Consider the following 20,442-nt stretch of genomic DNA (forward strand, 5'->3'; position numbering starts at 1 on the left):
TCTTACGGGATGTTCACAATACCTTGGAATGGAGCTGTCATATCCATAAAACTCGTTTACATCTCCGGTTATGTTACTTGTCAAAAAAATAGAGCCCCGTTTGGAAGCCACTGGGGGTGCGACGATCCATTCACATTGCTAACATACATTACAAACAATCATAACGAAGTAATCTTCCCCGACAGAGATGGTGCGGCGTATACTTTACCAGATTACCACGCTAATTCCCCTGAACTAGTGTTTCGCACTCTCCGTGAACCTGAGAAAGTGCACGCTGGTGTGGAGTTCCGAATCTGGTATAGACAGGATCGACTCGATTCTTCCGAGGACAATAACGCCGGGCAAACTTGCGCTGAGGTGTATGTATTGATGTCCTAAAGCAATTAGAGACCATTAGATTCTAAGACGAGGACGATGAAAGATTTTCGCAAGAATACTCACGACCATATATCATCGTCCTCATACTCCCGGGAGGGGAGGGTTGGGGGCACTAACATCCGGGCTTATTGATTTATTGTCGAGAAAACCCTAGCTGGCCCTCCTGAATACGAACATCAAGGAATATAGCCATTTTAAAATATGGTCCTTAGAACTGCCCCTATTATCATTGATGCTAGAGATAAATGAAATTTCTCTCCGACCAACCGAAGAGTTTGAAAATAGAACTGGTGTCCGTATTATGGACAACTGTCTTTCATCCTTAATCTCTGTTATTATCTATATGACAAATTACCTGTAACGTAACTCTCAAGTAACTTGTTTGTAAATGCAAAGATTTTTTTTACCAGCTGTTTTGATAAGTTAGATTGGCCAGCGTAGGACTATGGACACGCTGAAGTATTGAGGACTGACTTTTCGTCAGAGCAGTTCATAGAATCTTCAGCAAATTCAGGAAATCTTTCTCAGAGAGGATTCGTTCTAAATTAGGCTAAGCGCTCGAAATGTCAAAATGAGGCTTCCACTTCCCTGTATCACATACCTATATCGCGGGCTCAAGATGTACTACCTATTGAAATCAAGTAACCGGTCGACCAGTTAGTGATTTTTTCATTATTATTATTATTATTATTATTATTATTATTATTTAAACCATGGGCTTAAGTTTTTCGGTTATTGTTAGCACTCGACAGGAATTCCATCTTTACGCTTGGTTTAATTGATATATTTATTTAGAAAATTAAACAAGTGTTAATATGTTAACATCTTTCTTATGTTACAAGTTGTATTTTATTGCTCAAAATGTGTGGGGAGTTATATAAGCATGAGAACAGACAATAAAAGAAAACAACAAAAAAATGTGTCCTTGGCAAATCTCTTGAACTTTTATTGTATAAATAAAGCGCATGCGTCAAAAGAAATATCGCATGTGAAGTTAGTTGTACAAAGCATACACATCAGTACACGTACTACCAGCATTATCATTTTCCTTCTGATTTCGATAATCCTCTTGGTACCAAATTCTGAACTCTTCACCCCCGTCCACCATCTGCGGAGATAAATGATAAATCAGTCTTGACGAGTTACAATTGTAGCTTGGTAGCGTGAAAGACGTGTTCTTGTAATTATGAGGGAAGATTACTTTGTTTTCAGCGTTAGTGATTATTGTTCCGATTCTTTCTTGGTTATTACATGCCCAGTGGCTGCCATACGGTAAGTTCTTTGAGTTGCACGTGACATATCCAGACTTGTAAACAAGCTTAAATGTTAAGATGGTCCCATAGTGTAGTACATTGAAGCTGCCGAATGAATCATTCTTGGCACCAAAACACACACTCTCGTTATTCATTTTAAACCAAGGGGCAGCTGAAAAAAAAAAAAAAAAAACAGCTAAAAAAAAAAAGGGAAAATTACTGTCACACTAAGTGTTTCAACCAAGAAAAAATATTGAATAGACCATTTTGAAGTCGTAAATTTTGTATCCTTGCCTTTGAGTGAACGTGAGGCTGAGGTTGACCTTGTTTTGATACAAACCTCTTTCCTCTTCTTATGAAAATTATAGTTGAAAAATAATAGTTAGCAGGAGAATAAAATAATTACACCATAAAGAAGGAAGGGTTGTATCAAAACAAGGTCAATCCCAGCCTCGTTGTAGACAGTAGGAAGTCAAGCGGTATGTGACGAGACCATTTCGTTACAAAAATCTGCAATATTCATTTGAGGAATTTGTGACGGTCTTTGGTCAATAACCGAATTTGATATGATGGGTATCAAAATAGTGTGCTGAATAATGCTTTTGAATATTTCTGACCAACCCTAAACGCCATTTTTAAGGTCTGTTATTATCCAAAACTCTAACTACTGTAAACATGAAGCAAATTCAGTCCAAGAAATGCAAAGAACATTTTAATCTACTTAAAAGTAGAGTATACAATGATTATCCACTATGTAAGAAACTAAAAAAGCAAACAAACAAACATTATCAAAAAACCAACCCCAAACCAAAACATCGAACAAAACAGCCAAGTATTTCAAAATGTCAGTTTGTCAGTTCATTCTCCCCAGCTTCTCTACGACACGAAGAGGCTTCGGCGGAGGAGAGAACGACATGAAGATTCAGCAACAGACCTTCAGGACCTTTCTAGTTTTTCTAATAGTTAAAGTCCACGTGACCGAAAATGAATAAATAAAATAAACAGGCGGAGTTTTAAATTTGCAACAAATTTGCACCACAATTCATGATTAAATAGTAAAATTTTAACGGTGTCATTCACTCTAGAAAAGATGTCGCCAATAGTTACTATGATCGTACCTTTTTTAATTCGTCCTTCGACAACTTCGCACAAAAAACCATTCACGTTGTAAAGTGGTCGACATGTGGTGTTGTCTTTGCAAGGGTTGTATTCACACGGACTCTGAAAGCAAAACGAAGAAAAAAGGTGTTATTTTCTTTAATCTTTGAACCAAATTGTTGATCTATCCCAAAGCATAAAATTCTCCTTCAAGAAAAATAATAAAAAAATAAATAAATAAATAAAACAAAATAAAAACAATTGCAAAAATATAGGATCAACAGGAGTTGGGGGCGAGAATGGAATTTCCTAGTAAGTGTCATCAAACACCGCACATACGCAAAACAGGGTAACAATCTTTTAATAAGTACTTACTATTCTGCTGTAATGATCATGGTACAGAGGACTTGGTTGGAAATTGTTTGGAGAAGTGTACTTGTCCCCCTGCAGCAGTTCACATTTCTTGCTTCGAGAATATACAGCAAAGTTAAAGGACAAACAGACGACACGTTTACGGCATTGAAGAGCACACGCCATGCTGTCATGCGATGAAACACGGAGAAAGGGCTCCACTTTTAAAGTCCAGTTAGAATGCACTAAAAATGTGATCTCGCTTTCCTCGTATTTCACGTCTGTTTCACCTTTGTCATCTGGCGAAATTCTCTGCGGCGAGATGTTGACTGAGGAGAGCGAAACACAGTAGCATAAAAAATTTACAAGCTGCAAGTATCGCGACATACAGCCTACTAAGTGTGAGTTATCTTGCGAAAAATGAAGAACTCTTTTAATTTCATAGTTAGTAGTTGACGTCATATATCAATGAATTAAGGGCGCTTGTTTAAATATTAATTAAAATTAATTGACAGACAACAGATATATAAAAATGATCCTTTCAAATAAACAGTTTTCTTATCGATTTCAAATTTTACAAGCAATATTCACTGCCCGCCGCGTTAGCAAATGAGCCAGTCGAGGCGAGCAGTGGTTACACGTATTTTATATAATAAATAGCTCACAAGCAAGACTAGAGAAAAAGAGCAAAATTTTACAATCTTGTATTTCAGTCATGGTTTATTATATTACTGTGCTTTGAAACAATTAATTTTTTTGTATCGGATATATTGAGGTATTGAACTGTTGATCGCATACTTTGTCTTACTTTAGTTCATTGCTCTATGTTATTGATTAACACCATATTCCACAAATTAAAAGTTTAGCATCAGTACAAATTAATTTCACTAAATAAATATTCAAGTTACAGTAGTTGTCAACTATTTTTGAACGGATTTCCTATTCGCGCCCACTGATTCGCTACTAAAAATTTATACATTAATGCTTGTTAATAATTTGTCATTTTACTCCCCACTCAGGGCCGAAGGTTGTAAATAATAGAAGGAGAAAGAGACACGAGAACACTTTTCTCGGAATACTCTTTTCTCAGAAGACACTTTATTTGTGAAATGTCTTGTGATCAGATTTTTCTTTGCCTTTTAGCCAGCTGACTTTACCAAGACTTTATAAGGACACGCATGTTTAAACTTTTCGGACGCGAGCAAAGTGGCTTGGACATTGCCATGTTCTCCGCACTACAAAGGTGACGATTTTGTCTCTACTTAAAATTGTGCCATTCAAAACTAGGTCTCCATCTCCAAACAGTAAATGTTGACCCAAAAAAAAAATGCACCGGTGTTAATATATTGTCTAGGGCAGATGGGAACAATTTAAACTGTATTTATTGTGGTATTTTCTGCTCTAGCTTGAGATAAAATGTTACTATATTGAACTCCATTCGGACCAACAGCAGTGGGATGCATGAGGGCCTCACAGTAGTCAACGAATATGAAAGTGAGCTTATTTACACTGGGTGAGATCTTGTTAATCAATAAAGAAAAGCAAATCATATGATATCAATGCGGGTTACTCCGTATGTTTGTTTTCCTTTTTTGATATGACGAGATTGAGATAAATGGAATTAGTAAAATCCAAATAGTGGTCTATTATCAATGCTGCATTCTGATTGGTTGAGCTACTACTAGGCTATATGTTATAGCCCACTAGTAGCAACAAGCGCGGGCTTTTTGGCGGTAAGGAAAGGATTAAAGTCTAGCTTTAACTAGATATATATTTTTTTATTCTCGATATTTTTGACCAATTAGTTGGATTAATTAAAACCAGGAGCCCGCTCCCGCTAAAACAATTATTCCTCTCGCCCTCATGGCCTCTGAGTCAATAGCCCATTCGGCCTTTTCGCCTCATGGGCTATTGACTCAGAGCCCATTCGGGCTCGAGGAATAATTGCTAAATAGTCTGAGTCAGCAAAAAAAAAAAAAAAAAAAAAAATAGTAATAATAAATAAATCATAAAAGACTAGACTTGAAGGTTTACAGTCTACGTTGATTAGGTAACATTTTAGTAAATGTTAGCGTTTCCAACCCTTCCCCGTTTGGAGAAACGCGTTTATGACGTCATCGGCGAAAAAAAAAAATGTCATGTGTCATTTGTCATTTCCGCGATCCATTTGTGTCTCTTCGAGTTTGTTATTCAGGATCAATTAAGGGATCTAAAAAAAAGATATGCATATAAAACGAAATACACTTTAGTGGGATTGACTCGTCATAGCCAGACCATCAATGAATGAACAGGTGAATTTCTGCGGAGAAAAAAACCATGGCACTGCGTCGTTTGTAGCCTTTTTTCTTAGTCCGCTGAGCGAAACGTGCCAAACACGAAAATGACCACGGTCGCCCTCGTTTCTCGCGTCTCTTGACGCTCGTGTGCGCGCTTACTGCCCCACTAAATCTGAAGAAAAAGAGAGACCAGTCGTAGTCTACATTTTTAGCGGAGAGAAACTGAAAAACTTTTTTTTTTCAACTGAGAACTGGAAAATCCTAAAGTTTATCACCCTAAAAATAGTAAAAAGCTGCCATTTCTTCATCTGGAAGGAAACGCCAGCTTTTCATTACCGTCACTTAACAACACCAAACATTTGTTTTTCGCATAGTTTCATATCTTAGCTAATGCAGGCAGTCTCGTCTTATCCTTTTTGTCAGTTTAAATAACAAAGCTATAATTTTATACCAATTAAAAAATATATAATAAAGAGCATGATACATCATCAATTCAACTTTTACTTAAATTTTGTTTCCCATTATATTACAATAAGTCAGAAATGTCCATAAATATAAATTATAGTAATAATAAATTACACATTACACTATATAGCTATTCAATGAACCCTTCTGGAAAATAACGTTACATACAAATTAACCTAAGCCGCTCTTGTGGGCATGAAAGTTTCATGAAAAATGTCAACACACTCGGATTTCAAGGAGACCTTAATACATACCAGTTCCTAGCCTGCGTAGCATGGCGGTTTTGGTTGGGCACGCTAAGTAATAAAGGCCGGTGAGGGCAGAGAAACCGCGAGGAGATTGGGGCGGGAGCCCGGCTTGACAAAACCGCCATGCTACGCAGGCTAACCAGTTCCCCAAAATTTTACCCTATATACAGCTAACAGATGATCTAGTAAAACCAGTAAACAGCCAAGAACTACAAGTAATAATGAGCAACAATAAATAAAATGATTGAACGGCAAGAACGTAGAGGAAAAAAAAAAGGTTGCCTTGATATATTATTCTTTTTATATATGTACTAAATAATATTCCTTGTAGACTTCTTCTTTCCTTATAAACGTCTTGCTTGAAGGGCTTTAATTAACAGGATGTTTTACGCCGAAACAGTATTGTTACTGTGGGGATACAGGGTCACGGATGCTAAATGATTGTTAGCCATCACCTGAAGAAAACAGTTGAAAGAAGATTGTGAGTTCCTTTGCGCTGAATGAAGTAAACTGGCCCATGTAAGCCCTGGGCTTATACACCTTGGTAAGTGATTTTAGGAGCGCTTATATCCGAGGGGGCTTATACCCAAGGGGGCTTATATCTGAGGGGACTTATATCCGAGTGGGCTTATATCCGAGGGGGCTTATATCTGAGGGGGCTTATATCCGAGTGGGCTTATATCCGAGGGGGCTTATATCCGAGGGGGGCTTATACCTGAGGGGGGCTTATATACGAGGGGGCTTATATCTGAGAGATGAATTTGGATGAATTTTTGTTTTGTTTACAGGGAGATACGCTCATAACAGTGTTGGCGGGGGTCTTAGCGGCAGTTTTGTGGTTTTGATTTTACTGGTCTTTAATTAAGCTTCAAAACGTTATCATCATTCACATTCAAGCAAGGAAAAGCTAAAGGTGGGCTTAAGTCCGAGAGGACTTATAATTGGATGAATTTTTGTTTTGTTTACGGGTAGATGCGCCCGTGACAGTGTTGGGGTTGGGGCGGGGGGGGGGGGGGGGGGGTTAAGCGGCAGTTTTGTGGTATTTCCATGAAAACGTAAAATAATTTGATGAAGTTTGTCAACTCTCAAATCTGCCTTAAGTTGTTCAGTTACACAGTAGACATACTTTTACACACCAATGTGTTTCGTATACAACTGGCTAAATCCCTATGCTGAAAAAAACTCTGCGTTTGATGTGCTTTTAGAGGCTGTCAGAAGAACGCGGCATGTCGCGAGGTAAGTCTTCGGGAACAACGCCCCTTGTGTGCACCGATGGTGCGACAGCTGTTCTCCGTAGGCTGAGGAACTAAAGAAGCGGAAAACGTTTTTCTCACACACGGCTGGGAGTACTGGGTTCGAGTGTAAGGAGGGACTTCAGGTCACATGGCGTTTCAGAGTTCACTTGTTTTGTTGCCTTCCGCCATTGCCTGACCTGTTGTTTTGTTGCATGGTCGGCTTGGCATGGCTTCCAGTTGTGTGTGAGAAAATGGTACTTAAGGTGATGTTACACGAGACGATTCGCGACGACTATTTTTAGCACAACACAGCGTTGCAACATTCTTGCGATATTGTTTCGACTAGTTACAACATTGTTCCTACATTGCAAAGCTGTGTTGCGCTAAAAACCGCCGCTTCGAATCGTGCCTACAAGACTGGACCGACGAATACAAACCTCAAATATCATGTGTTGCAAGTTATAACAGAAGGTGGATCCGAACGGGTTTGTCGTGTTGGTGGAGGAAGATCTGTGGCGAGAACAAAGCACAGGGTCACCAAAGTAGTTACTGTGACACGTACAAACCTATAACTAAACAACCGATTTCGCTTACAACGTTCGGGATATCTAACGCTTTTCATTTGGTGCTTAAATGTTTCAGCTATGGCATGCATTCAAAACATCGAGCAACGTTAAATGCGAAAATAAACAAAGCATAATGATAGCTTGGATATAATCAGCGCAATATTGTATTGACAACGACCGCGCGCCATTGTATGACTTTAACTATAAAATCGCTAAGAGCGGTTCATTTTTTCTAGGAGCAAGGGAATCTACAACACAACGAGACAAGTAGTTATGTGGGTTTTCCCACAGTTATTTTACCAAATTCGGCAATGCTTCACCTGTTACTCTCACATCCCAAGCAAATAGCTGGTTGAGTTTGTTATTGGTTCTCTTCCTTGCTCCCAGCGGTTTTTTTCCGGGTACTCAGGTTTCCCCCTCTCCTCAAAAACCAGCATTTCCAAATTCCAATTCGGCCAGGAATCAGGTAGACGAAGAACCACTTTGTGGATGTGCTACCTTCAAATCATTATTTATTTATTTATTTATTTATTTATTTATTTATTTATTTACATAGCTTAACCCTTTAAGTTCAGCATGAAGTTTCTCCATGTAATACTTGTATCTATGCTTTACAAAACAGAACGGTAATGAGAATTGAGGAGGACATGATCACAGAAGATGAATCTCATTAATACTTCATCAAATTCTCCACCTGCTGCTACAGAATACTTATAGGAAAAACAAATGATAATTTGAATTTTGATAATATATAGATTTAGCCAGGGCTAAAAGCGAACCTCACTTTAATGAATTAATAACTTAAATAAAACAATAAACATTTATCAGTTAACTTAAGGTAGTTTCATGAGACTTTTGAGGGAAAGTGATTCCTTAGAGAAGAATAATTTGTTAGTCCAAGAGTGAAACAAATTTTACATCGAGTTAATAGTCTTATATGTACACCGAAAAATAGCAATTTTCTTCGATCAGAGAAGATTAGGCCAAGAAAACAAATTCTCCCCAAACAAAAGAAGTTTAACGCAGTCACCAACCTACACTGCCCTTATTTGATAAGGTTAATTCATAGTCTCTCCAACCACTCCGTTGAAGATCGTAGAGACTATGGAGATAATTGGATATCCCCGAAACATAATTTTATTTAGTATATACACACTCAGTGATCTTGGTGATTAGGTCGCTATCTCGGACTATTCAACAATATTCACCTCCTAGCGAGTGGATAATGTGTGAGCTCGGTGTTTTCCCATTCTTTTTAGAGAACGATCTTTTAAAAGTTTACCGAATACTAGGGCTGACTTTTTTTTTAGGCAAGAAAAGACTTGGAAGGATTTAATACGGCTTTTTTCAATTTACAGTAGATGAGTTTTGTGCTCGATGGATTGTTTACAACTCCCGTGTATTCGCGTAGAAGAAGCCGTTTCGTGAACTCAGCGTTTTCTAACAAGAACATTTTGGCCCAAAAATCGAAGTTTATTCATGACAAACAAGTTTAAAAGGAAATGTTTGCAGAAATTCTACGTTTCAAGTAAACAGGAAAAAGAATGATACAGGAAGGCAACTTCTTAGCTCGATCGAGCAACCGAGCCGCCATTTTTGTCAGCACTTCGTGCGAAGAACGACACAACAAACCCTTTTGGCTATAAACTTGGCGAGCCAACAGAAAACAACAAAGCTCTACTTTTCTTCTCAGGTAAGGAAACAGTTCAAACTTTTAGCAGTTCCATTTAAGCCATTACGCTGTTGTTTGTGAAATGATAAACTTGTGAACTGCCATGTTTGAAAATTCTGCAAAGATCTATTTTTAAACTTACGTGTGATTTGATCTGTCAATCAAATCGTACTTTTTAATGGTTTCCTCTCGGATTTTGATGAGAACACTTTGTGAGTATATACTAAAACAATGATTCTTTTCAATCTCGGTGAATAGTGGCTTTGGGAAAATTTACCTCGCTGCTTTCGCGGCTCGGTAAATATTTAGCCTCTATTCACCTCGATTTCCAAGAATAATTGTTAAGCAACACTCGAGAGTCCTAGGTTGCAGGGACCCGGTTGCAGCCAATAGACCTTGTCACGGTTTTCGACGCCATCTTGACGAGTAGGCAATTACAGTGATTGCATGAGAATCTAATGTCAAATAATTTCTGTAGAACGGCTGTTCTGAAAAAAACATAATTTGTAATGCTAATATTTCCTAATTAATATCATAGGTGACGAATTACTCCTTAATTTTGGCGCGAAATTTCAGCGTTAATTTGTAATTTCACATGTGAAATTACAAAATTGCCATGGCAACCTTTCGTACGTCTCAGTGTCAAGATGGCGACGAAGTTTAAAAATGTCATTAATGAAGATGTCAGGGCACAAAAAGACGCTTTAGAAAACCTGAACACACGAAACAGCACATCAAGAAGGATTCTAACAGGTATTTTGTCGAAAAACTCTGAACTTAAGCCAAATTTAAGAGCTAAACGTTAGAGAGAGTGCAGGATAAACATGTCAAAAATCCAAGTTTGCTAACTTAATTCGTCACCCATGATATTAATAGGTAATCAAATGGTATACTCGACTCGTGAAATTAGGGAATAATTTCACTTGCGTTTTGTCCAAATCCTAATAATTTCCCTCGCCTTAAGGCTCGGGAAATTATAAGGATTTGGACAAAACGCAAGTGAAATTATTCCCAAATTTCACTCGTCACCATTTGATTACACATACTAATGCGCACGCTATATACCTCCATGAGTGGTAGATTTCAGTGCGACAGAATATTTTGTAAAAAAAATTAAGCCTCATGATTTTCTTTTGTGAAATGTACTAGTCATGGAGGTATGTACCGTGCGCATTAATTAGCAAACATTAGCATAACGTCAAAACTGTGAATTTTGTAACGCAGATTTTGGCCGGTTCGTAGGCTAGGTCGTCTTGAAATTTCAAGGTGTTAAAGTGAATCAATCTTAATGAAAGTTTTAGACATTATTACATACATTATGAAGATTACGGGATTTGATTTTAAAAAAATTCGTTCGAGTAGTTTCAGAGATAAACGAAAAAGCGTTGAAAGTCAAGATTTAGAAAAAAGTTGCGCTTAGACAGGTGGTGAGAAAGCAGGTTGGTTTTCTAGATGGCAAGAACGAAAATACACCAAACTTTCCGAGCATCGAAATATGATATTAAGCGGCATCCCGACGCTCACTTAAGATTAACTTAAGTTATTTAGGACTTTTTAAAAAAAAAATTATCACGGCTATTGAAATACGAGGTTTGAAATATACTTACGTTTTATTTGAATTCAAACATACAGAATTTTTTACTTCTCAAGGAGGTTATTTGCTAAACACCAAACTTTATAAGTTCCTAGTGTTGGATTTTTAGTAGCAGGTCTAGATTGCGCAAAATTCGGCTTTTATCAATTTCCAATTTTTTTGTTTATTGTTGTCATAGTAATATCGATTTTATTCAAAACTATATTTTGACAGACTTCAATCCATGGTCAATCACTGGCGAAAGTTTTAGAGAGATTGGACAAGGATAAAATCCCCTTTAAAGCGATAGAAAAATATTGGTATGGTCTCCGAGAAGCTGTATCGAAACACCTTAATAAATGCTACTCCCCAACCTCCTCTCCCTCCAAACTTATGCGGAAAATTACTGATGGAGAAAAACAGATGTTAGCAATTCAAAGTAGACAGACTGCAAATTATAGTAGTTGCTAAAAATATATCTACGTGTCCCAACTGTTCATCAGTAGGATGCCTAAAATGCGTGCAATTCCACAATTGGTTTCGGCTCCATTAAGAGCCATTATCTGAGAAAATCGAGAATCGCAAGACACTCGTCAAAAAATCGAATTTTTTTTTTATTTTGCCAAAACATCCCTTTTAGTGACCTAATTTAAGGAAAAATAGTTTTGGGTTCAAATTAAGAAATGGTAAACGTGCAGCGTGCAACCATGGAGTTATGGATGCACGCGGGAGGTTGCTAAGCACGAAAGAAGCGTAAGAGTCGCACGAGGCGATAGCCGAGTGCGACTCTAGCTTCTTGAGTGCTTAGCAAACCTCCCAAGTGCATCCATAACTCCATGGTTGCACAGCTGCAACGTTTACCATTTCTTTTATAACATAATCAAAAGAGAAAAACATTATTTTCCATTTGCCTTCGGTTGAGTCATCGGTCCGAGTTCATGTATGGTGACATCTGCCCGCGCGTAAACAAATCATGTTCTATGTTTTTCAAAAACTTGCCTTTGAGTTTTTCTTTCGCTGAATCAACCGTTCTCCGTCCTCAGGTAAATTGCAAAACGTTTTTCGTTGTTATTCTGAATGGCATCTGTCTACTTGCTCTTAATATTAGGGTAAAAACTTTGAGGGAAAACTATAGCTGCAACTATAAACACCAACTAAAAGGACTCTAAAAAATAAGCTAAAACTAAATAAATGAAATAATTATCAAGCTTATTTATGTGACAATTTTTGAAATAAACGCAAAGTAGAAATGAGAAAATTTGACTGTAATTCCTTTAGAATAACAGGTAACACTAATTTTAAAAAGAGAAATTAACTAGCTTTGTATCGAAATCTGTCTGGGGAAATCCGCTATGAAAGTGAAAGTTGAAACTGAAATTCGCCGACACACAGCCGGCGCTGAAGCTGTTGTTTTTCGACCGTTCTCCGAACGACTGTTATGAATGAACACTGAGGAACAAAATAATACACACAGAAGTTATTTTTTGAAAAATTTATTTGAAAACCCAAATGTTTCTGTACTCAAATGAAATTCGCTTATTCCAGCGTTATGTGCCCGTTTAAACTCAACTAAAATTTTTAATCGATGCGATGAAAACTTCACAACAAAGCTGTCTCGAATTTGAGCGTGTTTCCTACAATATTTGCTTGAATTTAGCATCAGCTTGACCAAAAAGTCAATAACACAATGCTAATTGATAATTTTCCTTTCCAAACAGACTTTCTCTTCTACAAAAAAACACACAAAATGTACCTTAAATCTTCGCTCGCTCGATTTTCTTTCAGCAGATTCTAGCCGCGAGGAAAACAGTGATTCATTCATCCAGGGCAAATTTGTCGCTTGATCTTTTTTCTTTTTCCTTCAAAACGACAGCTTAGTATTTTCTTCAACTTCCACTTTTCATCTGTGCATTTCGTCGGTGTATTTTACCGTCAGGAGAGGAGATTTGTTGAATTTGCCTAAATTTTACCGCGCTAGCTCAGTTTCTTAGCGTGCACCCACGGGAAAATGGTAGTGGCTGACTGACCAATCAGAGCGCGCAATTTAGTTTTGTTATGTTATAACGATTCATTTTAAAGGAGAAATTAGAAAAAGTTTGGGAAATCGATTTTATGCTCGTTTTTCGCACAAAACACGGCAGGATGCAATGGCAACTTCGAGAAAAGGGTGAACGCGTAAGAAACATTCCCTGACATTGAAACTTCACCGAATTATTATTTTGTTCTTACTCTTGAAAACCTTAAAAGAAAATTTGATAAACAATGCTTTATATTTCTTTATAAAATAACTGAGATAGTACGCGTGATCTGATTGGTCTAAAACCTATGGTTTATTATACCGGTAAACCCATAGAAAAAGGCATCCGCCCCGAGCCATAAACAAAACCGGCTATTGATCTGCAAACGATTTTAGAAAGGCTAAAAAACAGAACAAGTTACTTACCCATCCCTTCTTAATATTAAAAGCGTTGGTTTTCACATTTTATTACTGAGCGTCACAATTCGCTACTGCCATAGCTTTAGAAGTTATAAAGTACAAAGCTGGAAAACAGTTTACATTTCACGACGATGCCAAATCGCAGAGAAAGACAACAACTGTGTGAATTTCTGGTGTACAAAGTCTCTAGGAAAACTTAACAATGTGCCAACCAGCAACAAAACGGATAGTTTTAGCATTCTTGATTTATTTTATTTCAAAATTAAATTCCTTAATCAAAGAAATTGTTTCAAAAAGAGATCTCTGATCAAGATATGGTACAAAATCGGCCACTGGAGGTTGTAAACAAGCTGCCAACGATGATGAAAGATGTCAGAGTTTCGGGCTAGTTTTTTCCAACATTTGCACAAATTATTCGATGATATTGATGCCATGACCTACCTCACACCACCTGACTTCACAAATCGACAAATATTAACGCCAATATGTGGCTACGGCAAAGAAACCTTTCTCCACCACTGACATATTTCCATCGGTCGCTGTACGTGCATATAAAGTTACATGCGACAACTTCGCAAATGCAGCCGCGTCGTTACCGCAGCATTTCTTGATCATAATAAAGTCCAGGAAACAGATCTTAAACCACTGCGGCTTGTAAAAAGTGAATGAAGTCCTCCATTACAATAGCTGCCAGTTTCCTCTGTAAGCACGAAATTCTTACGGATCGACTCAACAAAATACAGCTGCGTACAGTCTGATGTTCAATCAATTTCTACTTCTGTAGTAAACAAACCATGAACGTATTCTTTCATTGTACGTTCGCATGAATATGTGTTGACTTTTCCTGTAAAACAGCTTTCATAAGTTATCATGTAATGAGTGCAAAAACTCGTGTTTTGAAGTGCTGCTGTTTGTTGTTTGACTGAACTGAGTTTTGAGAAAGTTTAGCGCTATTAAATCGTGAGTCGTTATTGGCTTATGATGACTTTAGAGAGAAGACATGACTTGATCACGGTACTAGAATCATATTTTTTACCTAAAAGACTCCATTTTATTAAAAGTTATTTTATAAAAGCAATAGACCACACTTTCTATGGGTTTACCGGCGTGATAACCCACGCGGGATGTTGGGAGAACACGAGAAAAGCTTGTAAATCACGAGCCGAAGGCGAGTGATTTACAAGCTTTTCGAGTGTTCTCCCAACATCCCGCGTGGGTTATCACGCCGGTAAACCCATAGAAAGTGTGGTCTATTGCTTAAATAATCGACAAGTGCAAAGAGGTCATATTTGTGACGTTAGACGTGCTAGAAAATGAATGCCAACTTTGACTATTAAAAAAGGTCTCTGGTATATGCCGCTTGCTCATAAAATAAATATAAAACGGAACCTTGGCTTTTGTACTAACTTACTGGAAAGTTTTAGCTCTGGAAATCAAATACCATCCTGACACCAAAGCAAGCGGTGAGAGCAATTGAATTGGGAAATTTATGCAAATTAGACGGCTTGCGGACGGTTGTCAAACTAAAAGAAAGGTTTTACATGAAAGAATTACTCACCATTGCTTGTAACACGTTTTTACGGCAAGGAAAGTTATTTCCAACTTCTGTTGCGTCGTTTTGAGTCACAAAATATATAATTTTTAGCCAAAAGACAAACGTACGTTTGCTCAGCAACTGCGTCCGAATCCGGCCGTGAATCGAAATAAAGTCGCAACACGTCGAAGCAAGAGTTACAAGACTTTTTACTTCAGTTAGGAGGCAAAAGGAATAAAAATTCATCGCAAACAAATGACTTCGATTTTGAAAACCTTTCATCACTTCAATCGTTCGTCGGCTGATAATAAACATCGCACAAGATCGTATGACCTTTGGCGTGTAACCGGAAATTGGTCACACGCCTTAGTCACGTCAGCATGCTGTCACGAAATTTTCGTAGCTGTTGTCAGCAATTTTAATACAGCCATGCATATTTATTTTTCTTTTATAGACACCTACTAGGTTTTGAAACAGCTTTTTTTGCCTTCGAAGTACTAAACAGGAGGGGTACCTCGGATTCCAAGTGACGGGGATGATCCGTGGAAGCGAAAATTAAGACGTTAAAAGAACGAATATTTTGAATACTTAAGTAAAGCCACAGCTAAGAAAAAAAGCTTTGTTCAAAAAATTGTCAAACCAAGAAAAAAACATACTTCGATCATCCCCGTGACTTGGAATCTGGCCAGAGTACCCCCTCCCCCTCCCCTCCTCCCCTATGCCGGGTCAAAATACTAAGTTCCCCGGCCCAATGTCCCAACTAACAATCGCGATGGTCAAGGGATCGGAGTATACTCTCTTGCTGCAGTAAAGAACTTGCAGAATAATACCAACTTTCCGTGGCCAACGGACTCAATAATTAAATTTGGTTTTGCTTGTTGATTTTTTCGCGATTTGCTCACGACCAGGAGCCCATAACCCCAACCACGACCAAATTATGAAACCTGTTATTACAAGAAAAAAAAACACAAAGAAACAGTCAGTCAGACAGACAGAACATAATAAAAAAGACCTCCATTAAGATAAAAAAAAAAATCAATACATGACACTGTCGAATACGAAAACCCAGAAACCATTTTGTGGAAAAAAGGGTCGCATACAGCTATCAGCTACCTTTTTCCACAACTCGCCGGTAGAGGTGCGCGGAAACTAGTGATTGTGAAATGGCTTCAAACATCCTATACTGTTGGAATATTACTTATCACAGAAAGCTACACATGATTTCTTCTAGTAGACCCAATCCTCTTGGTTCGTGTGGACCCGGGGGGGGGGGGGGGGGTGGTACTCCCATACATTACCTATACGGGTATGTGCCGCCCAACGGGGTCGTGATTTTGAAGCTCCTGATTTAGAACGGGGTATCCATTTCAGAGGCGTTTTCTAGAACGGGGTATAGTATTTCGAACGCACGAAAGCTCCAGTTTTGTAAGCAGCCATTTGAAATTATTGAAGGACAGATTGCTTTTAAAAATACGGTTCAATGCGTTAACAAGCAAACTGCTGTACTCTTGTTGCACCCTGTGTTTTAAAATTGTTGCTGATTATGAAGAAACATTTATTTGATGTATAAGTCGAACAAATAAAGAAATATCTTTTCAAAAAAACAGGGCTATTTCAATTTACAAACTTTCTAGAACGGAGTATAAAAAATTGGCCCATTTGTAGAACAGGGTATCAATTGTTGGGGAAATTTTCTTTGGAACGGGGTGCCAATTTGGAGTCCCGGGCGGCACATACCCACCCCAAAAATACCCAAGTGCCCCCCCGGGTGTGGACAAAGTAGCTCATCCCGGCTATTTGCACCATGCTACCATAGTCTCCCTAGATTCCCAAGCCTCGCACGCAGACGTTCCTGTCCCATGAACGCTGGGTAGGATTGCAGAACGAGCCAAAAGAAAGTGAAGGCTATAGGCGGTCGCGATGATGCAAGGAAGGTCGAGTATTATATTTCCCTATCCTGGTCGACCAGGGTAAGTCTGCGGAGGAGAGTGACTGAGAGGCTGTATGTTCGAAAAGTTAACTAACACCCCGGGACTAACGCTTTCCCCTGGATAAATCTATATCCAATAAGTAACTCAATTGCTTCTTCTTATTCGCTTGATAGTGATTTCCAGTGGGTAGCGCTATCCAACGTTTGAACAACAGGGCCCTAAGAATTGTGTTTCGCCTTGCACTAGAAACCCATAATAAACCTTATAAATTTCACTATGGGACTTCAGCTCCTCCCTTGAATGATCCATCTCGCTAAGCGGGACCTCAAAACAACGATATTACGGTACATGTAATACATATGTACAGTATTCAGCACAGACCTAGATACCAAACACTTGTAATTGATACCCCAATAAATTCTAAAACGGAAATGTCATAAGCTATAATTTAAGAATAATACAAGAATATTTTCAGCCTAAAATCGGCAGAAAAATAAGAATATTCAGCCTGGGCCGGAAAAACAATATTCTTATAAAAAAAAAAAAAGAGTGTATAAGGCTATTAACTCGATGTCAGATTTGTTTGACTCTAGGACTGTTTGCAAATTATTTTCTTTAAAATTGTTTAGCCTTTCCCTCAAAATTCACGTGAATGTGTTTGATTTAAATTATAAATTTATTAATGAGAGCTCTTGCTTTTAGCCCTGACTAAATCTATATATTAGTACAGTTTCATGCTATAAACTACTTATTCACCACTGGTTGAAAACATTTTTCGTAACTATACGGTCAGACTACAACTAACTCGTTATAAAAAGATACATCCAGGCGGTGTACTTTTTAACCTAGAATCATTTATATTTGTGAGCTGGGTTGTTTTCATATTTAAGCAAAGTTTAATGAATTAAGGTTCAAGACAAATAAAAGGATTTTCTATGTAACTTAACACCACCTGAGACCCAAATACATCAGTGTTCACTAATTATAAAATCTGCCAACTAGTGTTGTATTCGGAATGGATTGCTTTTTAAGGGTTCAAAACTTTCTCAAGATAATCATTTTACTTGACCAATATTTAGTCTGATGATTTCCTCAAGAAGACGGATTACCTTGTAATTTTCTCTTGTAAAATTTGGTCTGTCAAAAGTCCGTACCTAAACTTGTTCTTCTCAGTAATATTAGGTCTCTTAAATTAATAATGACCTCGAGCGCCACCCTGTGGTGGGACGTGCTAATTGCAGCGCCCATGTTGAATGTGCAGATAACAGGCCTTACTGTCTCTGATTTCACCTATTCTCATGCTTATGACTTTTTTACTAATCACTAGAAAGAAAATTTGGTCATAATTAAGGGGATATTCGATTCCTCACCACCTCAATGTAGCTTGCAGCTTCTCGATTTTCACGACAGCTTTGAAAAATCAAGTTAGCGCAAATGCGTTGTTTACGTATCGTTGTAAAATGTTTAAATTTCCTGGGGATATTTCTTAATGTTTCTCAAGGGAAATATTTGCAAGAATACCTTAAATCTGATTTTGAGAACCGAGCACAATTTGTTGAGCATTTAAGTAGTTTTCTCGACAAAGAAAACATTGCTTTCGTTCACGTCTTCGACTCAATGGCTTGTGTCCACCAATGCATCAGTCATTCGCTGTGCTACTCTGTCAATTTTGCTATTCATCCGGAAGACCAAGGGCATCGTTGCGAATTGCTGCCGACAGACAAGTACAGATATCCCTATAACTTTGAGAAAAACTTCTCCTACCACCATTATAGTATTGTGGTACGTACGTCATGTAGTAATTATTCTGTTTTTATGATCCTGTCATGACTTTGGTTTACTTATGTATTTTTATAGCAGTGAGCTTTTTAGTTCTGATTACAAACAATTCTTTTTTTACTAAAACTGTCAGGAAAAGGTAAATACGTTAAATTTAATTGGCCGTCTTAACTCTTGAATACAACAAAAAATAGGTGCATACATACGCTTTGTTAGGAAAGTAATTAGTGTATGCGAACACAGTCGACCAAAAAAGACTTTGAACTGCATTCATTCTTGAACAAAGTATCTCAGGAAGTTCTTTCTCTAGACCAAGAACTGATCAATACAGAATTTTTTGAAGCAAGTTAATTTTTGATATTTAGTCCGACGTTGCTGGCCACTAAGTTAGGTAGGTAGGTTGACAGGTAGGTAGGTATAGTTAGCAACCACAAAAGAATCCGAACAGACCAAAAATTTTTGGAGGATAAAAAATATGCCTATATCTACCGTTTAAATACTAAAATACGTTTAACAGTGCTATTTTTAAGTGGCTTGAAACTAACTGTCGATCGACAAATTAGATATAGAATACTATTCTCATCCAAATAAATAGCTTTGAAAAGAGAAAAAGCGCTGTTGAATTAATCATAATGAAAGCACTTTACGGAAGCTCCAGCGTTGTAAATCGCGCTAATGCATTTAGAGTAAAATCTCACTACAACGGTCACTATGGGAACGGAGGATAGTATAAACCGTTGAATGCCCGTTCTTAGACAACTGGAAATTGAAGAAATGCGTTCTTTTGTCTAGTTTTGACACTTCAATTTTTGCCTTTTTTCGGTCCGTTAAATGTTTTACGTGCTACATTTTAACCGGAGATGATTTTGCTTAACTTTATTTTTACCGTAATCATAGCGTTTCCTGCTAATTAAAGAAGCTGTGTCACGAAATTCAGCCAAATTAGGTTATTACAGAATGTCCGTTAAATTAAGAGAAACGTAAAAATAACCGCTTAAAACATTAAAGGAAGGTTAAAGTAACACAACAGAAACAGCAGATGCCACAGATGGGCAAAACTGAAGAACATTTAAACGGATTGAAATTAGGGTTTTTGAAAACTTTTTAGCCTAACAGTTTTTCAGAGTTGATCTCTGCTGTTTGCAACTTCAAAAATAATGCTCAGGAGACATATTTGTTTGTCTCGAATCTCTGCTTGTATCATTTACAAGTAATTTCTTTGCTTACGTGAAGTTCCATAGCGATTGAGGCAAGTAACTGGCAAAATTAAACGAAATGAACTGGACTGCCGTGACACCGCCCCTTTAATTCGCAGTTGTTTGCGGTAAGAAAATTCACAGTTTCGGCGCCGTAGTTGTCCCTTTCGTTAACGGTCGCTGCCTTTTTTAAGGCACTTAGAAACTTTTGACCCGTTATTGAGAGTTTTTTTTTTTTTTATTAAAAAGAAAAGAAAATCGCAACTCAGGGTCAAACTCGGACCTTTTGTATCCTAATCTCTCTCCCTTTTTACCACTACACCACCACATCGACCTGCCCAAATTCCGCAAAATTTGAGTAAATAAACTAGCAAACTGTCTTTCTTAACTGATACGGGAATATATTATACATCTATCACGACTACAACCAATGGCGGCAACGACCGTTAA

At 37.7% G+C, this 20,442-nt stretch overlaps 1 protein-coding gene and 1 long non-coding RNA gene across 2 annotated transcripts; both read right to left on the reverse strand.

Annotated features, from left to right (window-relative positions):
- Positions 1-1,305: 1,305 nt before the first annotated feature.
- Positions 1,306-3,512, reverse strand: LOC140926838 (uncharacterized). Its single transcript, XM_073376517.1, has 3 exons — positions 3,105-3,512; positions 2,750-2,852; positions 1,306-1,803 (listed from the first exon to the last, which is right to left on the reverse strand). Exons 1-3 carry the CDS (start codon positions 3,465-3,467, stop codon positions 1,373-1,375), a joined length of 897 nt encoding a protein of 298 aa, XP_073232618.1. The 5' UTR covers positions 3,468-3,512; the 3' UTR covers positions 1,306-1,372.
- Positions 3,513-5,839: 2,327 nt separating this feature from the next.
- LOC140926839 (uncharacterized) lies at positions 5,840-7,911 on the reverse strand. The gene is made up of 2 exons (XR_012164491.1): positions 7,742-7,911; positions 5,840-6,524 (listed from the first exon to the last, which is right to left on the reverse strand). It is a non-coding gene; the product is annotated as an uncharacterized lncRNA (long non-coding RNA).
- Positions 7,912-20,442: the final 12,531 nt, after the last annotated feature.

This window comes from Porites lutea, chromosome 2 (assembly GCF_958299795.1).
Source record: "Porites lutea chromosome 2, jaPorLute2.1, whole genome shotgun sequence".
Taxonomy (NCBI): Eukaryota; Metazoa; Cnidaria; class Anthozoa; order Scleractinia; family Poritidae; genus Porites; species Porites lutea.

What these genes read in the sequence shown, in the direction of transcription:
- LOC140926838 (XM_073376517.1), bottom strand. Translation starts at nt 3,467, where the DNA reads ATGTCGCGATACTTGCAGCTTGTAAATTTTTTATGCTACTGTGTTTCG. An exon ending in ATGATCATTACAGCAGAATA is followed by an intron (nt 2,853 to 3,104) that starts GTAAGTACTTAT and finishes TTTTGCTTTCAG; the next exon opens with AGTCCGTGTGAATACAACCC. An exon ending in CGAAGGACGAATTAAAAAAG is followed by an intron (nt 1,804 to 2,749) that starts GTACGATCATAG and finishes TTTTTTTTTCAG; the next exon opens with CTGCCCCTTGGTTTAAAATG.